Below are 19,379 nucleotides of genomic sequence, written 5' to 3'. Positions count from 1 at the left end.
CTGTCAGAATATTTGACGCATTGTGGGTATTGAAGTACACAAGAAAAGGTGGACAAAAAAGTAGCTATTGTATTGGAAGTGGTCTTAATATATCACATCGTTTATGATGGAACGTATTTAAAATGCAATCAAACAGCTAATATTTAAATTTTGGCATTTTCTAGCCTTTTAATCAGTTTACCTAGTCCTATAAAATTGCTTGTCAGACATACTTAAAAGCATAGGTCAGGCAATTTCCTGCTGGGACTTTTTTTTGGAAATGTATTAGCTACCAAACTAATACATTTAAGACCGTGTATAAACTGATGTTCTTTATGGGAAGGATTTGAAAATGAAAAATGGATTAGCAAAAGCATATATTAGTATATGAATCACTACAGCACAATGAAAATAAGCTAAAAGGAATTTTACAAACTTATCATTAGTGCTAACATGTAGTACTGACGATTTTTAAAATTCGGCATCAATCATTTTTTTAATCCGCCAATAGTACCAATACTACGAAAGTCCAAAAAAGCCAAATATTTCGCTCTTTTTTAAAACTTCGTTTTACCGTGATGAGTTAGTTTTATTTGTTTTATGGAGATCTCAAATTATTTATTTCATTATTACAACATAAACGTGTTCTCGTGATAATTAACTTTATCGAGGTTGAAAGAAAACGAAACATTATTTTTTCCTCGAGACGACATAATTAATTACATTCTGTGTTGCAGTGTCAGAGGAGCAGGAATACATTCACAAGCACGTAAAACTTTTTTATTCAGTGAATGCTTGACGGAACCTGAAACAGCTTTGCGCGGAGCTAAATAAAATATACACGTTAGTGTGCGTGATCTCAGAAGGTGGTTAGTCAGGTTCGAGCTTTACCGGGCTCGTCGCTGTCAATGTGAACTTGACCTCATCGTCAACTACATTGCTGAACAGCTACGAAGGCCTGGGCGACTCCATACATGCCAGATGATGACTCAGAGAGGCACAACTGTAGGATTGCGTTAACCAGAGGTCTTCTGTTTGAAAAACAAAAATCTGCAAAAATAATCATATTGGATATCATATTGGCACTGAGAATGTACACACTAACAGATTACAGTGTTTTCTATGTGAGGAAGAAAATAGCATGCTCCATAGAAAGATGAAAGAGTGTAGAGTACTGGAAAGACTTATTCCAGGAGTTCCAGTCAGCAGGGGACTTCAACAGTGATATGGCTGATAAGGGTCTGTCTCATTTATGCTTTCTTGGCATCATTCAAGTAAGTGCTCACTCTCTTAAACACACAGACATCTGAGATCATCTTACTAAGAATGCATTCATTTTAATGCATATCTTATTGTACAGGATGAATTGGACACTGTTAAGAATGAGGAGCAGCCATGCTATGGCCAGGGGCATTGGCCATGACTTGTATCATGCCAAACATTTCTTAATGTCTCATGCACCAGAGCTCTACAAGACAGGAGACTACCTCCATCCTGGGGACTAGCACAAACTGGACATTGTTCTAGAATATGTCTGCATTTGGAAATCTGACATTTCCCTGGAACTCTGATCTTCATGAACTGTGTATTTTGAAAATGGGGGAATATGATATTGAGGCTTGCCATAATGCTGCTGAGGTTATCAGTATGGGCAGCTAAGATATGGCCATTGAAAGTTATGGAAAACTGGAATATTATGATGCTGTCACTTCACGTCTCTTTTGTCAGTCAAGTTTCTTGGCTGAGAGCGGCAGAGTGCTGATGTTCCAGGGTGTGCTCATGCCTATGGCTCCTTCTGGCTCTATCCTTTTAGCTATGCTGCCACAGACAGATCTGCTGGAGTGCATCTTTGCAAATTATAGTTTCCTAATTTACATACCCTCGTACTTGGACATGCCTAATAATCTATTCTCTCTTTCTGCCGAGGTACACCTGATATCCCGATGTTACTGAGCCTCAACCCGTCTAAGCTGCCATAGCTACTCACCACCACCTGATCTCCCCTGTTGTAGCCCACCACACCTCCACCCTGGCCAACTGCTTCTCTTTTGCCCTTGATGGACGTTCTCGTTCGGGATGGGTTACGGACATGTGCAGACTATCTGGACCAGACTAGGACTTCTAGAAAACCGAACTAGACATTAATTGCATTTTTTAAACTAATTTTCTTTTCTTTCACTATTTATTCTGCTCCTTACTGTCTATATTGTTACTATTGTGGTGACTGTTGTCGGCTATAGGAGGATAGGCCCTACCTTTGAGTCTTGGTTTCTCTCAAGGTTTCTTTCTCATGCTCTAGGGAGTTTTTTCTTGCCACTGTCTCTCTTGGCTTGCTCACTTGGGGCTTTGACTCTGACATTTGTAAAGCTGTTTTGTGAGAACATTTTTTGTAAAAAGCGCTATAGAAATAAATTTGACTTGACTTGACTAAGGCCCATGATAAGAATATACCTGTCAGATGATTAAGTAGTCTGAACGAAGGATGGAAAAGCTGTGAAATCTGGCAAATGTATTATTCTGCTAAAAGAAATCAACTGAAAAAGATATTGTAATCAGTATTCCTGCCATTGGATCTGTATACTGTCATCAAATATGATTTTAATTTGAAATAATAAGACTAAAAGCTTCAGGCTTTTAGAACAGTTTAAATGCTGAACCTTAATATATATATATTTTTTTAAATACATGCTTAAATATTAAGTATTTAATCAATAAGCCTAGTATGTTTTATTCATTCCAACAGAGCATCTCATTACACACACAAAAAAACCTTTTTAGTAAGGAAAATGGAAAAAATACAAAAGAAATTCAGTTCAACTGTAATTTCATAGTCAAATTGCATTCTACTGTATTTTCTTAGGACACTAAAAATTTGTTAAATACTTGAAAATGTTGTATATAGATAAGGAGGAATAGTGCCAGAAATACAAATGCAAAAATCGACAAAACATTAGTCCATTAAGAACATGTTTCAATATTCTGAATTACTAGTCTTAGTCAGCACTGCAATTATGGAGATTTTTGGAACGTTATTCATGTTCATGTTTAAGTTTGTCAAAGATTATATCAAATTAATCATGTTGTTATCTTGAGAAAACAAGGTTTTGTTTTCTCAATACCACAATAAAATTATTCCTTTATCACGACAAAACAGTGTTTGCTATCTCATGATAAATAAATAATTTGATGGAAGCCCTAAAATGTCATAGATTTTCATCTTTTTTTACTCAATTTTACCATGATAAGTTAATTTTGTTTTATTGGGATCTTGATTTATTTAATTGTATATCTACTATTTAATTGTATTGTATATACAGTCTATGAACATAACTATGAAAATTGCCTCTGCACCTCTTAAATATTTGGCCCAGTGGCAACATATACAAAGAAAATAGAAGTGGGTCAAATATAGTGCCATGTGGTACAGCACATAAAATATCATGCTTACAGTTTCTAAAAAATGTTATATTATACTAACAAAATACTGTCCTCCAGGTAAATATGTTTGAAACCAAGTTAATAGCTTCAGAAAGACCAACCAAATAGATTGCTCAAGAAGTGGTTCATGATATAATAACAAAGGCAGCAGTTAAATCCAGAAACACAAATACAGAAACATCCAGAATACATCCAGAATAAGGTTAAAAAGGACAGTTATATGTTCCAAGCAAATAATGAGCTACAGCAACAATCTTCTGTCTGTACCATTTCTTTGGAAGTATAAATGGTGACAAGTCATATTTACACACACAAAACACTAGCTTCACATAGATTGTGAATATAAAAAAACTACATATATATTTTTTCAAATGGTTTTCATGTGTGTCCTACACACTAGAATAGAACAGTATTCAACAGGTTGAAAGTGCTGTCAGTCAGACACTTATCCTAATTAATTTATTTATAGTTCTTAATGAAGATAGTGTAATGGCCCGAGTGCCGCAAGGCAAGGAGTAGGACGTATAGACTCCATCAGTGGAGACACACATTAAGACAAAGACGCTCACATATAACGTAAACACGAATACGACTAACATTAACGATGTGACCACTACCACTAACGTGAACATGTTCAATAACCGACAGCGAAGCACACTACCACTGCGGTTTAAGTACGCACAGACATTACCAGACTAAATCATGTACAGGTGTGTGCTAAGTACAAAAGCGTGGTTACAAACAAGATGAATAAGTCCCACTGCAGGTGTTCCATGTGACTAGCGGGGAGAGGAGCGTTCCACGACAGATAATCAGCTAATTTATGGCTTCATAATTCCTTGTATGGGGTGTGTTAGATGTGTTAATCTTTGCATGAAGCTACTTCTCCAGAAGAACAGTTGGAGATCTTAGATCTTAGGTGGTTTCTAAGGCATATGATTTTAATGCGTGAGTGATTGTAATAGCTAAAATGTGTCTGTAAAGCATCCTTCTGAGAATGGTGCAATAGAAATGTAAATAATAATAATAATAATAATAATAATAATAATAATAATAATAATAATAATAATAATCTAAAACCTATTGGTGGAATTAAAAGCCAAAAATTCAAGAAAAAAATGACTGAATAATTTGATAAGTCAGTGTCAAGAAACAATGCATATATACTCCAGTAAAATAAAATCCAGGTAGTTCAAATGTTACAAATAAGTTGTCTTATCTCATACAATCAGTTTTGGCAGTTTTTACCCTTGCATCTATAACCAGGTCAACATGTTCTAGCATGCCTAATCTAATTCTTAATTATTAATTATTAGTTGATGAGCTGGATATTGTATTCTAAGGCAGACCTAATTCAAAACTTGTACAGGGCAATAGGGCCACTAGACTGGAATTTTAAAAATCTTGGTTAGGTCATAGTCTCAATGCATTACAAATAATCACCTCAAGCATTTTCTAGGTCTGAGATTGAAGGGAAAGTTTTTTCCCTCAGCAAATGCTGGTAGATGTTTATCATTTCATCCGATGTATATGTGCCTCATTTGGCTGTAAAACTGCAGCCTATTTCTGAGCCTATTTAATGTGACTGGTTTTGACTTTACTGTAGTCTTTAGGATTCCACTAGTGATGCCCTCCGTAGCCTGTAGATTGTGCTTGTGATCTGCAGTTTTATGGCCATTCAGTGGCAGTTATTTTACAGTCTGTCTTCAAAGACCTTAAATATATTTCTGCTCCCTACCGCTATTACTAATTTATTAAGACATTAAGACATTCACTTTTCTTCAAGTTTGATTGTGCACCTATGGACAACATTTCTCCTAAATAAAATATGACACTGCGTCCATTGCTTCATTTGTATTTGTTTATTTAATACAAACTAAGTATAAAGTAAAAATAGCTAATTTAACTTAGTTTTGGGTGTCACTGTAGGTTAGTTTACAGGGTCAAGTTTTTCATTTTCGCCTGTTATACAACAGTTGTCACAGTCACAAAGGATCAGGATCATACATTGCCAAACTATGAAGAACCAAATCCAAAAGACGACCGCAAAACCGGTCATGCCGTATGATGTTGCAGACATCATAACGTCCGCCAAGGCGTCTTCAGACTCTTTCACGGCTGCTACATGTGGTCATTTCCCCTTAAAATACGCCAACAGGGTACATTATGAAAATAGCCCCAAAACCCGCAAATTCGGACTGAATACATTTTCAGAATATCCCAATAGAGCGAGAAAACCGGGGACCTGGAAACTCCGTATTAGCGCACCTAAATTGGATTTATCTATAGGGACGTTTTATGTTCTTATAGCTGTTTTGTAGTACAAGAGAAGGAGGAGGCTTAACAAAGGCAACATTTCCAGTGAAGTTCTATTGTTCTTCACTATTCATGAGGTAACTGTCAGGACTTGCAAAAACGCCAGAAGACTTTCTACTTCCTCAACTGCTCGATGAAAAGTAAACTGACAGCTTATCGGCGCGCAACACTTTTCGTTCAGATTGTAGGGACGAATAGTTAACATATCTTTTGGAAAGGAAGGAAACCGTTTTGATGTTTAGCAGTAGTTTTTTTCGTTACATGACTATTTTTGACGCAGCTAATAGGCTATATTTTTATTAATTGTTCGGTAATTTCAGTCGCAAATGAAATCTATTTTTTAAGATTTATTATTAAGAACGTTTGGATATCGAATCGGATTCTGACAGGTCTGTGTTATAGCCATCATTTGAATATTCCTTATAAAAGACCAGTACTGTAAACTCTAATTTCCATGCGATTTGCATTAGATGAAGGAGAAACGTCAAACATACTTTCCCCTACGAGGCTGAAGCTGCTGCGAATAAGAAGATTTCAAGGTGGACTTTCTCTTAGACATTAAATGTTTAGTTTCAAATGGAGCCCAAAGGTTTATCAGATTCACTGGTGTAAGGCAAACCACATCGACTGGTGAGCACCCAAACCACTCATTTATTTCACTGACTTGTAGAGCAGTACTACGCTATAGACATGGGTATACCACACCTATGCCGAGCACGTCTAAACTGTCTGACTGTTAAAAATTGCAAGTCTCTGTTTGGAATGTTTGGCGTAACTGGTTACACTATTTTATGCCGTCGGTGCACAGGCTCAAATATTTCTCAGATTGCTCTTAGCTAACTGCGTAAACATAATCCAGGTCTCAGATAAAGTACAGTTTAAATGGCACCCTGTTTCTGTGATTTGGAGCAGTCATCATGATAATGAAGTTTATTATTTTGATTCACAATACTGCTTTTTGCAGATGTATAAGCTGTTCTTTGTATAGGTCTATGAGCAAGATGGGCACTCAAGGTGGAACTTCCCCGTAGATCTTTATGTCTGGCTAACTATAACTACATAATCAGTAACGTGAGATCCATGAACAATTAACAGTTTGTGATTAGGCTTACTGACTTACGTCTTGCTTTAGTAAAGTATTATTAAATTGTCTTCTCTTATTAGATCTCTTTTTGAATGACACAAGATAATGTAAAGCTTGATGTTTGTTTTAAGTTTAGCTGCATTATAGTATGCATTATAGTGAATTCTTCATGACTGTTATGTGGTAATGTGGTAGATAGGTTTAAATCCCCCTAAAATAATCACTGTCCCGATTCCATAAATTCACTTAAACCATTAAAAACATATGAAACCCACACACACACACACACACACACACACACACACACACACACACACACACACACACACACACACACACACATATATATATATATATATATATATATTTATTTATTTATTCAATATTTAATCCTCTTTGCATTTCATTTCAGATATGTTTACCTCAACAATATCACCTGGGATTGTATCCCAAACCAACCTGTCATGTGATAATTGCACCAACTTCAAATGCATGGCCTACACCATCACATACATCATAATGTTTCCTGTGGGATTTTTCAGTAATCTGGCTGCACTATTTGTGTTCCTGCGACATACTCCTAAGAAGTCAGCCAACATTGTTTTCATGACCAACCTTGCCATATCCGACATTAGTTTCTCCTTAACATTGCCCTTTCGTGTCACCTACTACATGAAACAATGTCACTGGGTCTTTCCAAACTGGATGTGTCGCTGGTGCGTGTTCTCTTTCTACATGAACCTCTACACCAGCGTGCTTTTTCTCATGGGGTTGAGTGTGCTGCGTTACATCGCTGTGGTGCACCCCATCCGCAACAAGACCCTCGTCACAGTGCGTAGGGCCAGTGTGGCATGCTTGTGCATCTGGGTGTTTGTAGCACTCATGTGCATTCCTTTCCTCTTGCCGGGGGAATACAACAAGATCCGTTGCTTTGAACCTGGAAACATTAAAAATTGGAATCAAATACTCCACCTCAATTACATGGCTCTGGTCTTGGGCTTCCTAATTCCTTTTTCCACCATCCTGGTATGCTACGGGTGCATCATCCGTGCACTATTCACCAGTCAGAAAGTACAGAGTTCCAATCGGAACCAGCGGCTGCGTTCTGTGTACCTGATTGTCCTGGTCCTCAGCACCTTCCTGCTTTGCTTCCTTCCATACCACGTGGTTCGCACGGTGCATCTGCACGTCACTGTGGGGATGGTGCAGAATAGCTGCTCACTGAAGCTGCAAATGTTGAATGTAACCGTGCTGACCCTATGCATGGCCTCAGCCAATAGCTGCCTGAACCCCCTGCTGTACTACTTCGCTGGGGAGAGATTCCGCACAGCCTTCAGAAGGGCCTCACGACGGAGGACATTCAGCTCCGAGAATGAGAACAGCTTCCGCTTATCTCTCCAGCGGAAGAAACAAGCAGACAGGAAGAAGGTGAACGGCCTTGTGTCGACTCCAACCAGCATCCTGGCCCCAAAAGGCGAGCTGGACCATGCCACTCAGTAAAGGGCACTGCACTACCAATAGAGAGACATTTTTCTTTCCCATCCGAAGCTGTGATGGCCTGGATCTAATTTTAATTTATCCTGAAAGTGCATTTGAATAAATCTTTTTTGCATTTAAATCCCAGAAGAGAGGCAATTGCTTCTGCTTCTTAAAAAGTTTAAGTTGTTATTAGTTAGAGATTCCTATTATGTGGTAACCATGCAATGAAAGAATTTTTATATTTGTCTAAAGAATGTAGCTTTCAAGTATGTAAAAAGAATTCAACTAGTAATATTTTGGCTGTCGTAGTTTGTGTTTTTAGTTTAACCACACCAAAAAAACAATGATCAAATACCTCCCAAATAAAAATAACATAACATCCATGGAACAGATGTTACACTGTCAAAAATAGTGCTAAGGACCCTCTATAGCTAAAGACCAGCTTCCACTATAATAGGAATACTCACTGTCCTCTTTATTAGGTGTTTTTTTAGGTGCATAATGTAAAGTTACAGAAGGTATACAGACACAGTTTCTGACCACAGGCCTACTGCTGACCTGATATTTAATGTGAAGCCATTCTCAATAAAGCAATGACATCATCCTGGTAGTGCATGGTAATGGATATGGTGCTGGTGTCAGGCATCAATCTTATCAAGTTTATTATTCACAGCAGAGCTGTATTTTTCTTTACACATGTCAGTGTCACTGCTGGGTTGCAAAAGAAAAAACTATAGATTTTGTACACAGGTGTTTGTAATAAACTGGTTGATAAGTGTATTTGTTCACTTTAGATGTGTTTATTTTTCCTTTTTTAAAATAATTTTTAAACTCATGTTCTGTTCACCACTTGTATTTGGACTAGCTCGTAAGTATTTTATTACTTACACTATACTACTTACACAATAATATTTAATAGTCAATAATGATTTGATATTTTTTACTGGATGTAAACATTTAACAAAATTTAGCTTAATATCACTGGGCTACTAAATCTGAACTTATTTTTGTTTCCCAGACTAAAATAAATATTTTTATGGTTTTTAAGTAACTTAAGTTTTTACGTTAAGCATATATTACTTTTCATAAATAAGGCTGTTAATACACCTAAAATATGTACAAAATGCTTTTAAAATGTACAATATCTTATATTTGGCCTCAGAAACTTCCCTCTTCAGTGTCAAGCAGTATTCTGCCAACAGACAGGATTCACTTTCCCTGGTACAGCTTTTCCATATAGGGTAAAAAAAAACTTATATAAAACTATAATTCTGAAAGCATATCTTGATTCAGCATGCACAAATACATGAGAAGCAGGGTTTTTTTCAGGAAGCAAAATTTTTGTTGATCATTGTTCAGTTGTCAGATACAGACAAGTTTCATAATGGAAAATGACTAATATATGGAAAGCCTAACTCTGCTCAGATTATTCCATTATCCAACTTCTTTTGAAATGATTTCTGTTACGTTTTCTCTGTGAAAAGAAGTGAAGAGAGCAGACACTGTATGGGTCAGGGTAAAAGGTAATAAACCAACAAGATAAACAGAAAGAATATAGTGTCAGTCTATTCCACAAACATTCCTGACTGATTTACTGAGGAAACTGAAATTAGCAGTTATTAGACAAGGCATAATTACCCCAAACCCTGCTAAACAGCTGCTTCCTGGTCAGTCTCTAGTGCCTTCACAATTTCAGCTAATTGACTAAAGAGGAAAACTGTACAGGACAGCCATTTACTAAATGCTGGCAATATGCCATCTCATTTTAACTAACATACCTTTAGTGGAATGTTAAGGTTTGGACTATTTTCTCCATTTAAAAAAAAAACAAAAAACCAAGTCAATTTGATTTTTACAGCACTTTTTATAATACATATTGTCAGAAAACCTCCCTGGGCAGAATTAAGTAAGTACACTACTTAAGAGTAGGAGCAGTTAAAATTTCATGTTAATTTTCTCTTGTAATAAAATGCTTCAATATTTTATGATTTTTGTTGAACACTGACAGAATCTGTATCTAAAAGTCATACTATATATAAGATTCCAGGTGTATTAAAAGATGAGCTTTTCAAAATTCATTGCTGATGAAGGACCTCTGCCCTGTTTATCTGAAAACCTTGTGTTCTTCATTACAATTCTGGAAAAAAAAAAGTATCCAATATTCATGTAATTTCAAAAGAATGATATGATATCATCTGAAAACTGTTTAAATAGGCAAATGGTACATTGATCACATGATTATAGATAAAGAAAAGCAGGTGTCCACAGCCTTAAAGGATGCTTAATAAACACCAAGAAGTTGTCAGAACAGGGTACTTTCAGGGGAATGGTACAATGAACATGCTTCCACTGACAATTGCTATGCATAAACTTTGAGTGTCATTATATAGGTAACAGTAGGAAAGGCATTTCAGACATTCTTCTGCAGCTACGCTTGAAACTGATCTTCAGAACCACACATTTCCTCAATTCCTTCAAAGAATATTTTCATTTGCAATGAGCCATTAATGCTCATTGGGTACATACCTTTTATAAACTTGGCGTAAACTCAGTAAGTGCAGGGTTTTTTGCCCCTACATTGCATTTGTGTAGGATAATGAACAATTATGATTTCTGATCCTGCAAGATATTAGCCAAAGCTGTTGCAAATGTAGATTTCCTACTAAAAACATCAAAACAGAGAGACATCTCAAACTTCTTTTTATTACATCTTAAATAACAGTACATTTTAATATAGTATCTATCTTGCATCCAGCTTTCTGTGGTACACTGACAGACTGAAATTAAATACAAAAATGTGAGAAGGAGCTCAACAGTTATTAATGAAAAAATAAGGGGGGGAATCCATTTTAATTGAACTGCAATTAATCTTTACTGGTGGCAGCACACACAAATACATCACAATTATTGTACATTATCGCAAAGAGGGGAAAAACATTAAAAAAATGTCAACTATTAAAGAAAGTGCATCTGTTTACAGTGGGTAAAACAGAACAACCTGCCATTTCAGATGCCTTTATCTATACATTTTAATTGAAGGAGGCCAGAACAGTTTGTCTGGACAAATACCTGTTTCATTTGAAATTGACCAAACAAAGGGACAAACTGCTGTAGAACCGATGTCTTGTTAATCATTTATCTTTTTACTAGGAATCATTACAGGAGCTGAAGCAGGACAAAGGATGTCTGCAGTAAATATGTAGTCCTTTCTCTTTCAGCGTCTCACTTGGGTGCATAGCTTTGCCAGTAAAAGTAAACGATGTATACACAGCATGGCAAAAAGAACAGGAATTGAGCATCAACCAATGAAAGGTCTTACCAATTTCACCCTCCTAGTAGAGACCAGTGGGTCTTTAAAAAAGAAAGAAAAAAAGGAATAAAAAACAAAAAGAGCACCTGCTAAAGCATTTCTACAGCATGCGACTACGTTACTTCATGGCAAATGAAAAAGTTAACTCTTAGTTTTAAGAATCATTATTTTCAGACACTGATTTGTACAACATTTCATTCACAGATTATTAACTGTATTTTCAAGCACAAACAGGGATATCGGTTTTCTGAAATTGGATATTATTTATATAAAAAAAACCAAACAAACCAAAAAAACAAACCAAAAAAAAAACCAAAACAAAACCCCTCACATTTGTTAATATCCACCTGCCCCACATAGCACGTAGTCCCACCTCATAATAAACCATCCCTGGACTGAAAAAAAGTCACAAAGCCAAACGTAACTTCAATACAAAAAGTAAGACCAGAAGAGAAACTTTGAGGTTAGTTAAAACAAAGTTAAAACTTATGAAAGAGAGGATTGGTGTGAGATTTTTTAATTTTGTGTATCTTCTTCGTTAACATCAGCATTCAGTGTGATTAACGGTATGTGCTTGGTTAGTTAACGCGTAAAATATTAGTCAAATTTCTTATTGTGCAAACAAAGCTGTGACAAGACTGGAAAGAAAATTAGCTAGAATATAATGCTGCATTCGCGTGCAAGTCAGATACTCATATATACAAGCAGCCATTTGTAGATAAATGACGCGAGTACCTCAGACTCAGAAATGGTAAAAGATATGGCATTTTCTTTTCTCTTTAATGACAAAGGACCGGTATTCACATCAAAAGTTAACTAATGCACAAATCATTACAGTTTTAGAAAACTAAGGCTGTTCTTATTACCCAGTAAATGCTGACAGCTCAGCAACGGTTCAAAAGGTGAATGACTTAGAGTTGAAAGCTTGGGGCTGCTATTTTGTTGCCCAAAAATATGAATCAGAATTTCACCATTGAGCACAATTTTCCTCTTATGGCATCTAAGGTCACTCTCATGAAAACTACTTACATGCGCGCACGCACACACGCACGCACACACGCACACACACACACGCACACACACACACTCTAGAGCAATCTAGTGCACTATAAAAAAGGGAACAAAAAAGAAAAGAAAAAAAGCTGCTCTTTCTTGTCGAATTTCAGCCTTTTTTGTCTTATTTCATCTCAATCCATGATTTTACAGGATTTTAAAGAAAAAAATATCTAAGAATGACTAATCAGTTCCATAAAGGAATTCTTAAAAGAAACAAAAATAAGAGTTAAATAAATTGTACAATTACACTCCAACATCTGCTTTCTAGACACATGATACATAAGCATGGGATGATAGTGTTTCTATTTTCTCTTACAGGGTGACATAGAATGGTCCAAAAGGGAAAGCACAAAGTTATTCATTTCATACCACAGGAATTCTTCTTCTTTTTTTTTTTTAAAGTTGGGTGATAAAACAAATTGTGCTCTTCTATGTGTAGGAAAGGCATTGTTTTCCCTTAGTTTTTCTTTTCATGGTGCTGTCAGAGTCTTATAAGGTGTGGTGTTTTTGATGATGAAGCTGTGAAATTTAACATTCTAAAGTTGGAATGGTCTTCCAGTCGACTTTGGAGTTCAAATGACATCTATAAAAAATACAAAAGGAAAGTCTGTGAAAAGAGCAATTAATTAAATTGATTAGCAAGCAACAGTGTATTTTTCTTTGAATATTCAACCAGACTTGTGAGATGACACCACTTCACACAAAATGATTAGTAACTGATTATTGTGTAGGAAAGCGTAGTTAAATTGATAATATATAAATGAGGGCACATCAATGATAGTTCAGTATTACATATTCTACTTAAGAAATATAAATAAATAAGTTTTAAAAATGACCTTAAACTACAGTACATTCCTGCATCCATGGAACCTCAGCTTAGATCACAAAGCACTGCACAGACTATGACAACACTAAAGAGAGCCAAGATCCATCATTTAAGATGATTAAAACTATCATTTAAATTAGCAATCATTAATATTACATTACTTAATAATGAAATAAGACACACCACCTAATTGTAACATGACTAAGCATATGCTGATATTTAGAGAAACTACTTTGGGTGCACACTTTACAGTAAGACTTGACACATCTTCATGCATATTATAAATAAACCCATAGAAACAAACAAAACAAAACATACTATGCTAAAATGCTTAGCTGCAATGTCCTAGCCTTCTCATGAATAAATCTGCATTTAGTATCAAGGCTAAAGACTTCCTGTCACCACCAGTAACAGTCACACAATGGTACTTTAAAGGCCAATCACCCACCCCTCCGCCCCTCCAAATAAACCAAAAGTAGCTTTCTTACTGTGTCAGACATGTTGTGTTGAAAGCACCTTCAGAGTTCAGTTCCAGATCTTGAGGAAGCTGTCCCAGGACCCTGTAGCCACAGCCATGCCATCATCAGTCACCCCCAGACAGCTCACGCGGTTGTCATGGCCAGCCAACACACCTGCAACACAGCAGCATCACAGTGGAACGAAATGGAGAGTTAAGGCTGTGTGGTTTCATGATACAGCATGCATGCACACATACAAAACGTTTCTTGAAATGGGCAAGTAAAGGGAGTGTGAAGCTCTAGGAGGATAGCCGATATTCAAATATTAGGATGTTTAAAACATAATATTAATTTCACAAGTTTTGAAAGTTCTTTGTGTACATGGGTTCTTGTTTATACCCTTATTCACTGTAACCATTGCAACAACCCACAATGGTACAACGATTACTAATGACTGGGTGCTACTGAAGTGACTACACATTTCAAATGAAAAATCCTTGGTCCTGATATATGTAGTGTTAGATGCTTTACATTGCTTTATCCAAGAGTTAAGAGATGTTTGTGAGACAAGCATCCTGAAAGTTTGAATTTTACTCTTTTGCACTGTTTATTCATCAGTAAAATAAATAAATACACGCCTCTGTGTTTATTCCTTGATAAACACAGGTATGTCATTCTAGATCCTAGGACAATGGTGATGGTATTCTTGATTCTGATACCTATACTTAAAGGTTTTATGAGTTCAGCAAATACTGCAGCATGCCAAGTTTTATATTTCTATTTCTAGGCAAATGTTAAATATTAACTGTATTCACTGTAATTGGTCGGGCTGTGCACTTCCAAAGAATAAGCCAAAGTTGATGGTACCAAAAGCTAGGTTGTGACTAATGGTGACATCGCCAGACCAATTCAACATACATTCATAATATTTGTGCAAGGTTGGAATCCAGATGTCATGCCATGCACGCATAATGTTAATAGTTGAGGAGATTCTGATAACTTGAGAGTTTGCAAATGAATAGCAGTGTGATCTGAAAAATATGTCTGGAGCACTAAAAGCAGATCAATATATACAGGTGACCTAAGGTTATATACTTGTTAGACTGATCAAGAACAACAACAAACGTTTATAGGCAGAAAGATAAAGAGATTATTATGGGGCACCCATTTTTGATGTAGGACATCAGTAAAAACAACAGTGGTATATAACTGAGGCAAACAGGTGCTAGGGTTGCTTCCTACTACAGACATGCAAACCAGCATGCAGAATTTTACAGCAAAGTTTTTTTGTTTGTTTTTATGCACACGCATACTAACAATATATCATGTGTCCAGCACCGGTCTTGTCTGTGACCTAGGTATGCTGTATGCGTGCGAGAGCGCCTCACCAGCACGGTCGGCTTTTAGGCTGTCCCACACGTTGCAGTTGAAGTCGTCATAACCAGCGAGCAGCAGTCGGCCACTCTTCGAGAAGGCCACGGAGGTGATGCCACAGATGATATTGTCATGGGAGTATACCATCAACTCCTGGTCGGCACGCAGGTCAAACAGGCGGCAAGTGGCATCATCCGAGCCGGTGGCAAACGCATTGCCGTTAGGGAAGAACTAGGGTGAGACAACCAGGAGGCTTGCTTTACTAATCAAAGACAACATAAATGCCAAACCAATAAAACAGTTATTTAGTTGGCGGTCCTAATGGGAAGCAGGAAAACATAACAATGAGGATCTGTTCACATAACCCCACGGACTAAGCGTATGTGACAGATGCCTTTGCCTGAGCCTGTCCAGAGCTTTAAATGGACAAGCCTTTAGAAAACAGCTATGCCACTCACACAGATGGCGTTGATGTCAGACTCGTGGCCAGTGAAAGTCTGTCTGCACATGCCCTCACGCACATCCCACAATTTGGCCGAAGCGTCGCAGGCCCCCGACACAAAGGTCCTGGAATCTGGAGCCAGGGACAGGCTCATCACGTCTCCAGTGTGGCCTGCAAAAGTGGTCGTCTGTTGACCGGTCTCTATGTCCCAAAGAGCGCTGCAGGGAACACAACAAAGGTCAGCTGTGGGCAGCTCTGCAAACTGCTCAAGAAAAAGTAGAAAGGGGCTCTATATTTTTATTTCTTTTTTTCCCCCTATGTTTTTATAAGAAAAAAAAAAAATTCCTTCGCAGCTGTTAGAAGACAAGTATCTAAGATGGGTGTTGAGGAGTTAGGAGGACATCGGCAAAGCCACAAGTGTGATACTGTATAGACAGCATAAAGTACTTTTAGTCTACACTGAAAAACTTGGATAACCACTGAATACACTTTGTACATAAAGACCGCTACTGTCTAATAACACTCATATCTGTAAAGCTGACATGTCTGCTTTACTCTTGCATACACCAAGTATGAGCTTAAGAAATTTTGTTATATGCACATAGTATACACACGTTTTGAAAGCTCATAAATAAACACATAGTTACTACACCGTCATGTACACCAAAACAATTATGTTTCAAAATCCAAAAACAAAAACACATTTATTTTGGGTACTTTTTTGAGACTTAATTATATATATTTGTTAGATACATCACAAGCTACAATCACTAATTCTATTCTGACAGCATAGGGTGCTAATGTTATGTTGTGGTCAGTGTATGGATATACACAAAGTTGGAATTAACAATATATGATTGTTGCTTTTAACTGTTTAATTATGTTGTTGGAACTACGCGTGTTATAAGGTTTTCATGCATACCTATTTAGAGTGCTCACCCATATCACAGAAAAAACATCAAAAGTTAAACATTATTTATTAATGATTATAACTAATCATTCATCTTTCTCTTAATTATGACAGCATATTTTATATACAAATAAAAGAGGTCGCACTGCAGACTGTAGCTGCTGTCCCCCCCGCCCAGGCTAAATTTCCTTGAAAACTGTAAATTTAAAAAGGGCTGCAATTTCTCTCTCATACCAAGTGGTGTCGCCAGAACTCGTAACAATCTGGTTGTCATCAAGGAAGCGGCAGCAGGACAGGTAACCTGTAAACACAAGAGAATAAGCCTCAAACATGGCTATAAAAACAGTCCAATTCCTCATTATTATATCACTAAATCATATCAACCAAATGCTGCTCAATTGTATACAACATATTTAGCATAAATGTTTTTGAATCAAAAGAAACATTTTTTTAAGGCTCGTTTAAATCTAGGAATAAATTTGTCTAGTTACTTATTTACTTAGCCATAATGTTCTCCTTTTAAATTAGGATTTGTGCTTAGCTATTTTCAACACCCCAATTTCTTATAGTGAATGATCATGCTTTAAGGAGAAACATGGCAGGCAAAACGTTTTATCATGCACTAGTCAATTTTGAGATTTTGGGCCTTTTTGCTTCCATATCATGTCTTCTTTCAAACTGCTGGGAAGAAAATGCCCAACATACACATTTAGGTGTTTTTTTTTTAGCATTTCAGAAAACTTGAAATACAAAAAGTAATTGTCAATGTAAGTAGTCAACTGGGGTTTAACAGTGATGGCTATTAATTAAAACTTTTACCCTGTTCACCTTTAGTGTTTTGCCTTAACCCATTTTGTATATAAATATTTCATAACTACTAAACATAGGAAGGCATGTCTGAGGTGTTGGAGCTACAAGGAATCATGTCATGCGCATGGGCGTTATAGCAAGTAATGATTTCAGTTCATTTTTCATTACTTTGGAACATTAAAGGTAAATTCTAAGCAATTAACACAGCAAAGGTTCACATTCTACTGAGATGGAGCAGATGACAGCGTGGCAAATGGTTAGCATCACTGATGTCAGACTGTTATATAGTATGCTGTACTCACTAAAACATGATAATTGTGGGAAAACTGAATAGCTGAAAACTCAAGAGGGGAGAAAGCTTTGGTTAAAAAGAGATGAGAGTCCCTAATAAAGAAAGTTAGCATCCATTCTTTGTTTTCTATCTACACAGTGAGTCACTAGGCCCCTAGCCATCGCATTTTGAGCTAATTTTTGCATAACAGGTATAACGAGGAGCAATGCTGAGCATAAAAGTTTCCCTGTATGCAGATGACCTACTTCTGTATATGCCTAGACTGTCTGTATTCTAGCAGTGCTTGATGTTCTCTCCTCATTTGGTCAAATTTCAGGATTCAAACTAGGACACAAGTGAACCATTATTCTTTTTAAATATAGCAGCTCATAAGTATCCATTATATAACTTCCTGTTTAAGGTAGATTTACATAGATTGGTATTCAAATCACAGATAAATTAGAATTTGTTTGTGCCAAATTTTGGCCCTGTATTGTCTAGATTAAGAGAAGACTTTGCAGCTCGATACTGACCTTATCCCTTGTGGCATGGGTTAAGAAGTCTCTTCCAAAGTTTCCTATATTTTCCCATACCTTCCCATCTTTCTACCTCTTTTTTCACAACATTGATGGCATGATTTCAGAATTTATTTGGGATAAGAAAATGTCTAGACTTGGGAAAGCTAGTGGGAAAGAGATTTGGGGTAGGAGATTGCAAACGAAATATGGAATGTCATTCTGACGAGTGTTCATTTATATATTTGTTGATGACATGGACTGATTCAAAGTAAAATTGTGGACTGCACTCATTTGACTAAAGTCAGGTTAACATTACCAGGTCTAGAATTTATGTTGTTGATCATAATTGTGACCGATGTCTTTTGGTCATGCCCATCCTTGCATAAATTATTGGTAAATGAGAAATCTCATTTATATTTATAGACTCATTTACACTTATGGCATTTAGCAAACACTTTTATCCAGAGCGACTTACAAAAGTGCTCTGTCATCTACTCAAAAGCATCCTAGCCAGTACAATAGGTCCAAGATACTAATGAACTATGATACAGCTATATATTATTAAATCACTGCACTTTGTGTCTTCCACTTTAAATAAATCACTACGAAAGTGTAAAACTTGATTTTGCTGATGTGGAAATCTTCTGCCCCACCTTCTCACCGTCATTGGGTTAGAAATGTCCTTCAAAGCATCAAACAAGAGAAAATGAGGTATACCATTAGAGGCTCTTTGTCCAGTTATAGGAAAAATGTGGGAACCTTTCTTTAAATATGTGAAGAGTACATTCAATTACTACCCCACAGCGACTGATGTATGTAGCTATACAGATGTAGTCATTGGAGTGTCCCCCCCCGCCCCCTTTTTCATTTAGTAATTAATACACACTTCAGTAGTTTGTCTATGTCCCTGGACTATCTGATGGCACATTTACTAAATATTTACCAGTATATCTGAGTTCCCATTACAATCACTTTTCAGTAAACCAATGCTCATTTTGTAAATTGTGAGAATTCAAAAAAATAAACATTGGCTTTAAAGACCAAAATATTTTATTTATATAAGACTGCAGTAATGATGTGATGTCATGAGAGTGCCAAGACTGCACTT

General features: G+C 36.6%; 2 protein-coding genes across 8 annotated transcripts in view; one reads left to right on the top strand and one right to left on the bottom strand.

The window, feature by feature from the left end:
- Nucleotides 1–5,930: 5,930 nt before the first annotated feature.
- cysltr3 (cysteinyl leukotriene receptor 3) lies at nucleotides 5,931–9,076 on the top strand. The gene is made up of 2 exons (XM_027000623.3): nucleotides 5,931–6,363; nucleotides 7,230–9,076. Exon 2 carries the CDS (start codon nucleotides 7,232–7,234, stop codon nucleotides 8,315–8,317), a length of 1,086 nt encoding a protein of 361 aa, XP_026856424.3. The 5' UTR covers nucleotides 5,931–6,363; nucleotides 7,230–7,231; the 3' UTR covers nucleotides 8,318–9,076.
- Nucleotides 9,077–10,979: 1,903 nt separating this feature from the next.
- Nucleotides 10,980–19,379, bottom strand: part of gnb1b (guanine nucleotide binding protein (G protein), beta polypeptide 1b) — a 28,557-nt gene continuing 20,157 nt past the window's right edge. For 4 of the 7 annotated variants that reach the window (XM_081717292.1, XM_027000612.3, XM_081717293.1 and 1 more), the window contains 5 exons: nucleotides 16,907–16,973; nucleotides 15,779–15,980; nucleotides 15,335–15,551; nucleotides 13,977–14,120; nucleotides 10,980–13,245 (listed from right to left, as the gene is read on the bottom strand). In XM_081717292.1, coding sequence (XP_081573418.1) covers nucleotides 14,014–14,120; nucleotides 15,335–15,551; nucleotides 15,779–15,980; nucleotides 16,907–16,973 — 593 coding nt within the window. In that variant the 3' untranslated portion in view covers nucleotides 10,980–13,245; nucleotides 13,977–14,013. Of the gene's footprint in view, nucleotides 13,270–13,976; nucleotides 14,121–15,334; nucleotides 15,552–15,778; nucleotides 15,981–16,906; nucleotides 16,974–19,379 lie in introns of all 7 variants that reach the window. The other 3 variants (XM_027000613.3, XM_081717295.1, XM_081717294.1) reach the window with 3 other exon arrangements.

The sequence above is a fragment of the Electrophorus electricus genome, chromosome 7, assembly GCF_041902795.1.
Source record: "Electrophorus electricus isolate QZ-2024a chromosome 7, ASM4190279v1, whole genome shotgun sequence".
In the NCBI taxonomy this organism is placed as follows: domain Eukaryota; kingdom Metazoa; phylum Chordata; class Actinopteri; order Gymnotiformes; family Gymnotidae; genus Electrophorus; species Electrophorus electricus.
Note: the sequence above shows the minus strand (reverse complement) of the source record. Positions and strands in the feature narration are given on the sequence as shown.

Excerpts from the sequence above, each read along its gene's own strand:
- cysltr3 (XM_027000623.3), top strand. The coding sequence starts at position 7,232 with ATGTTTACCTCAACAATATCACCTGGGATTGTATCCCAAACCAACCTG.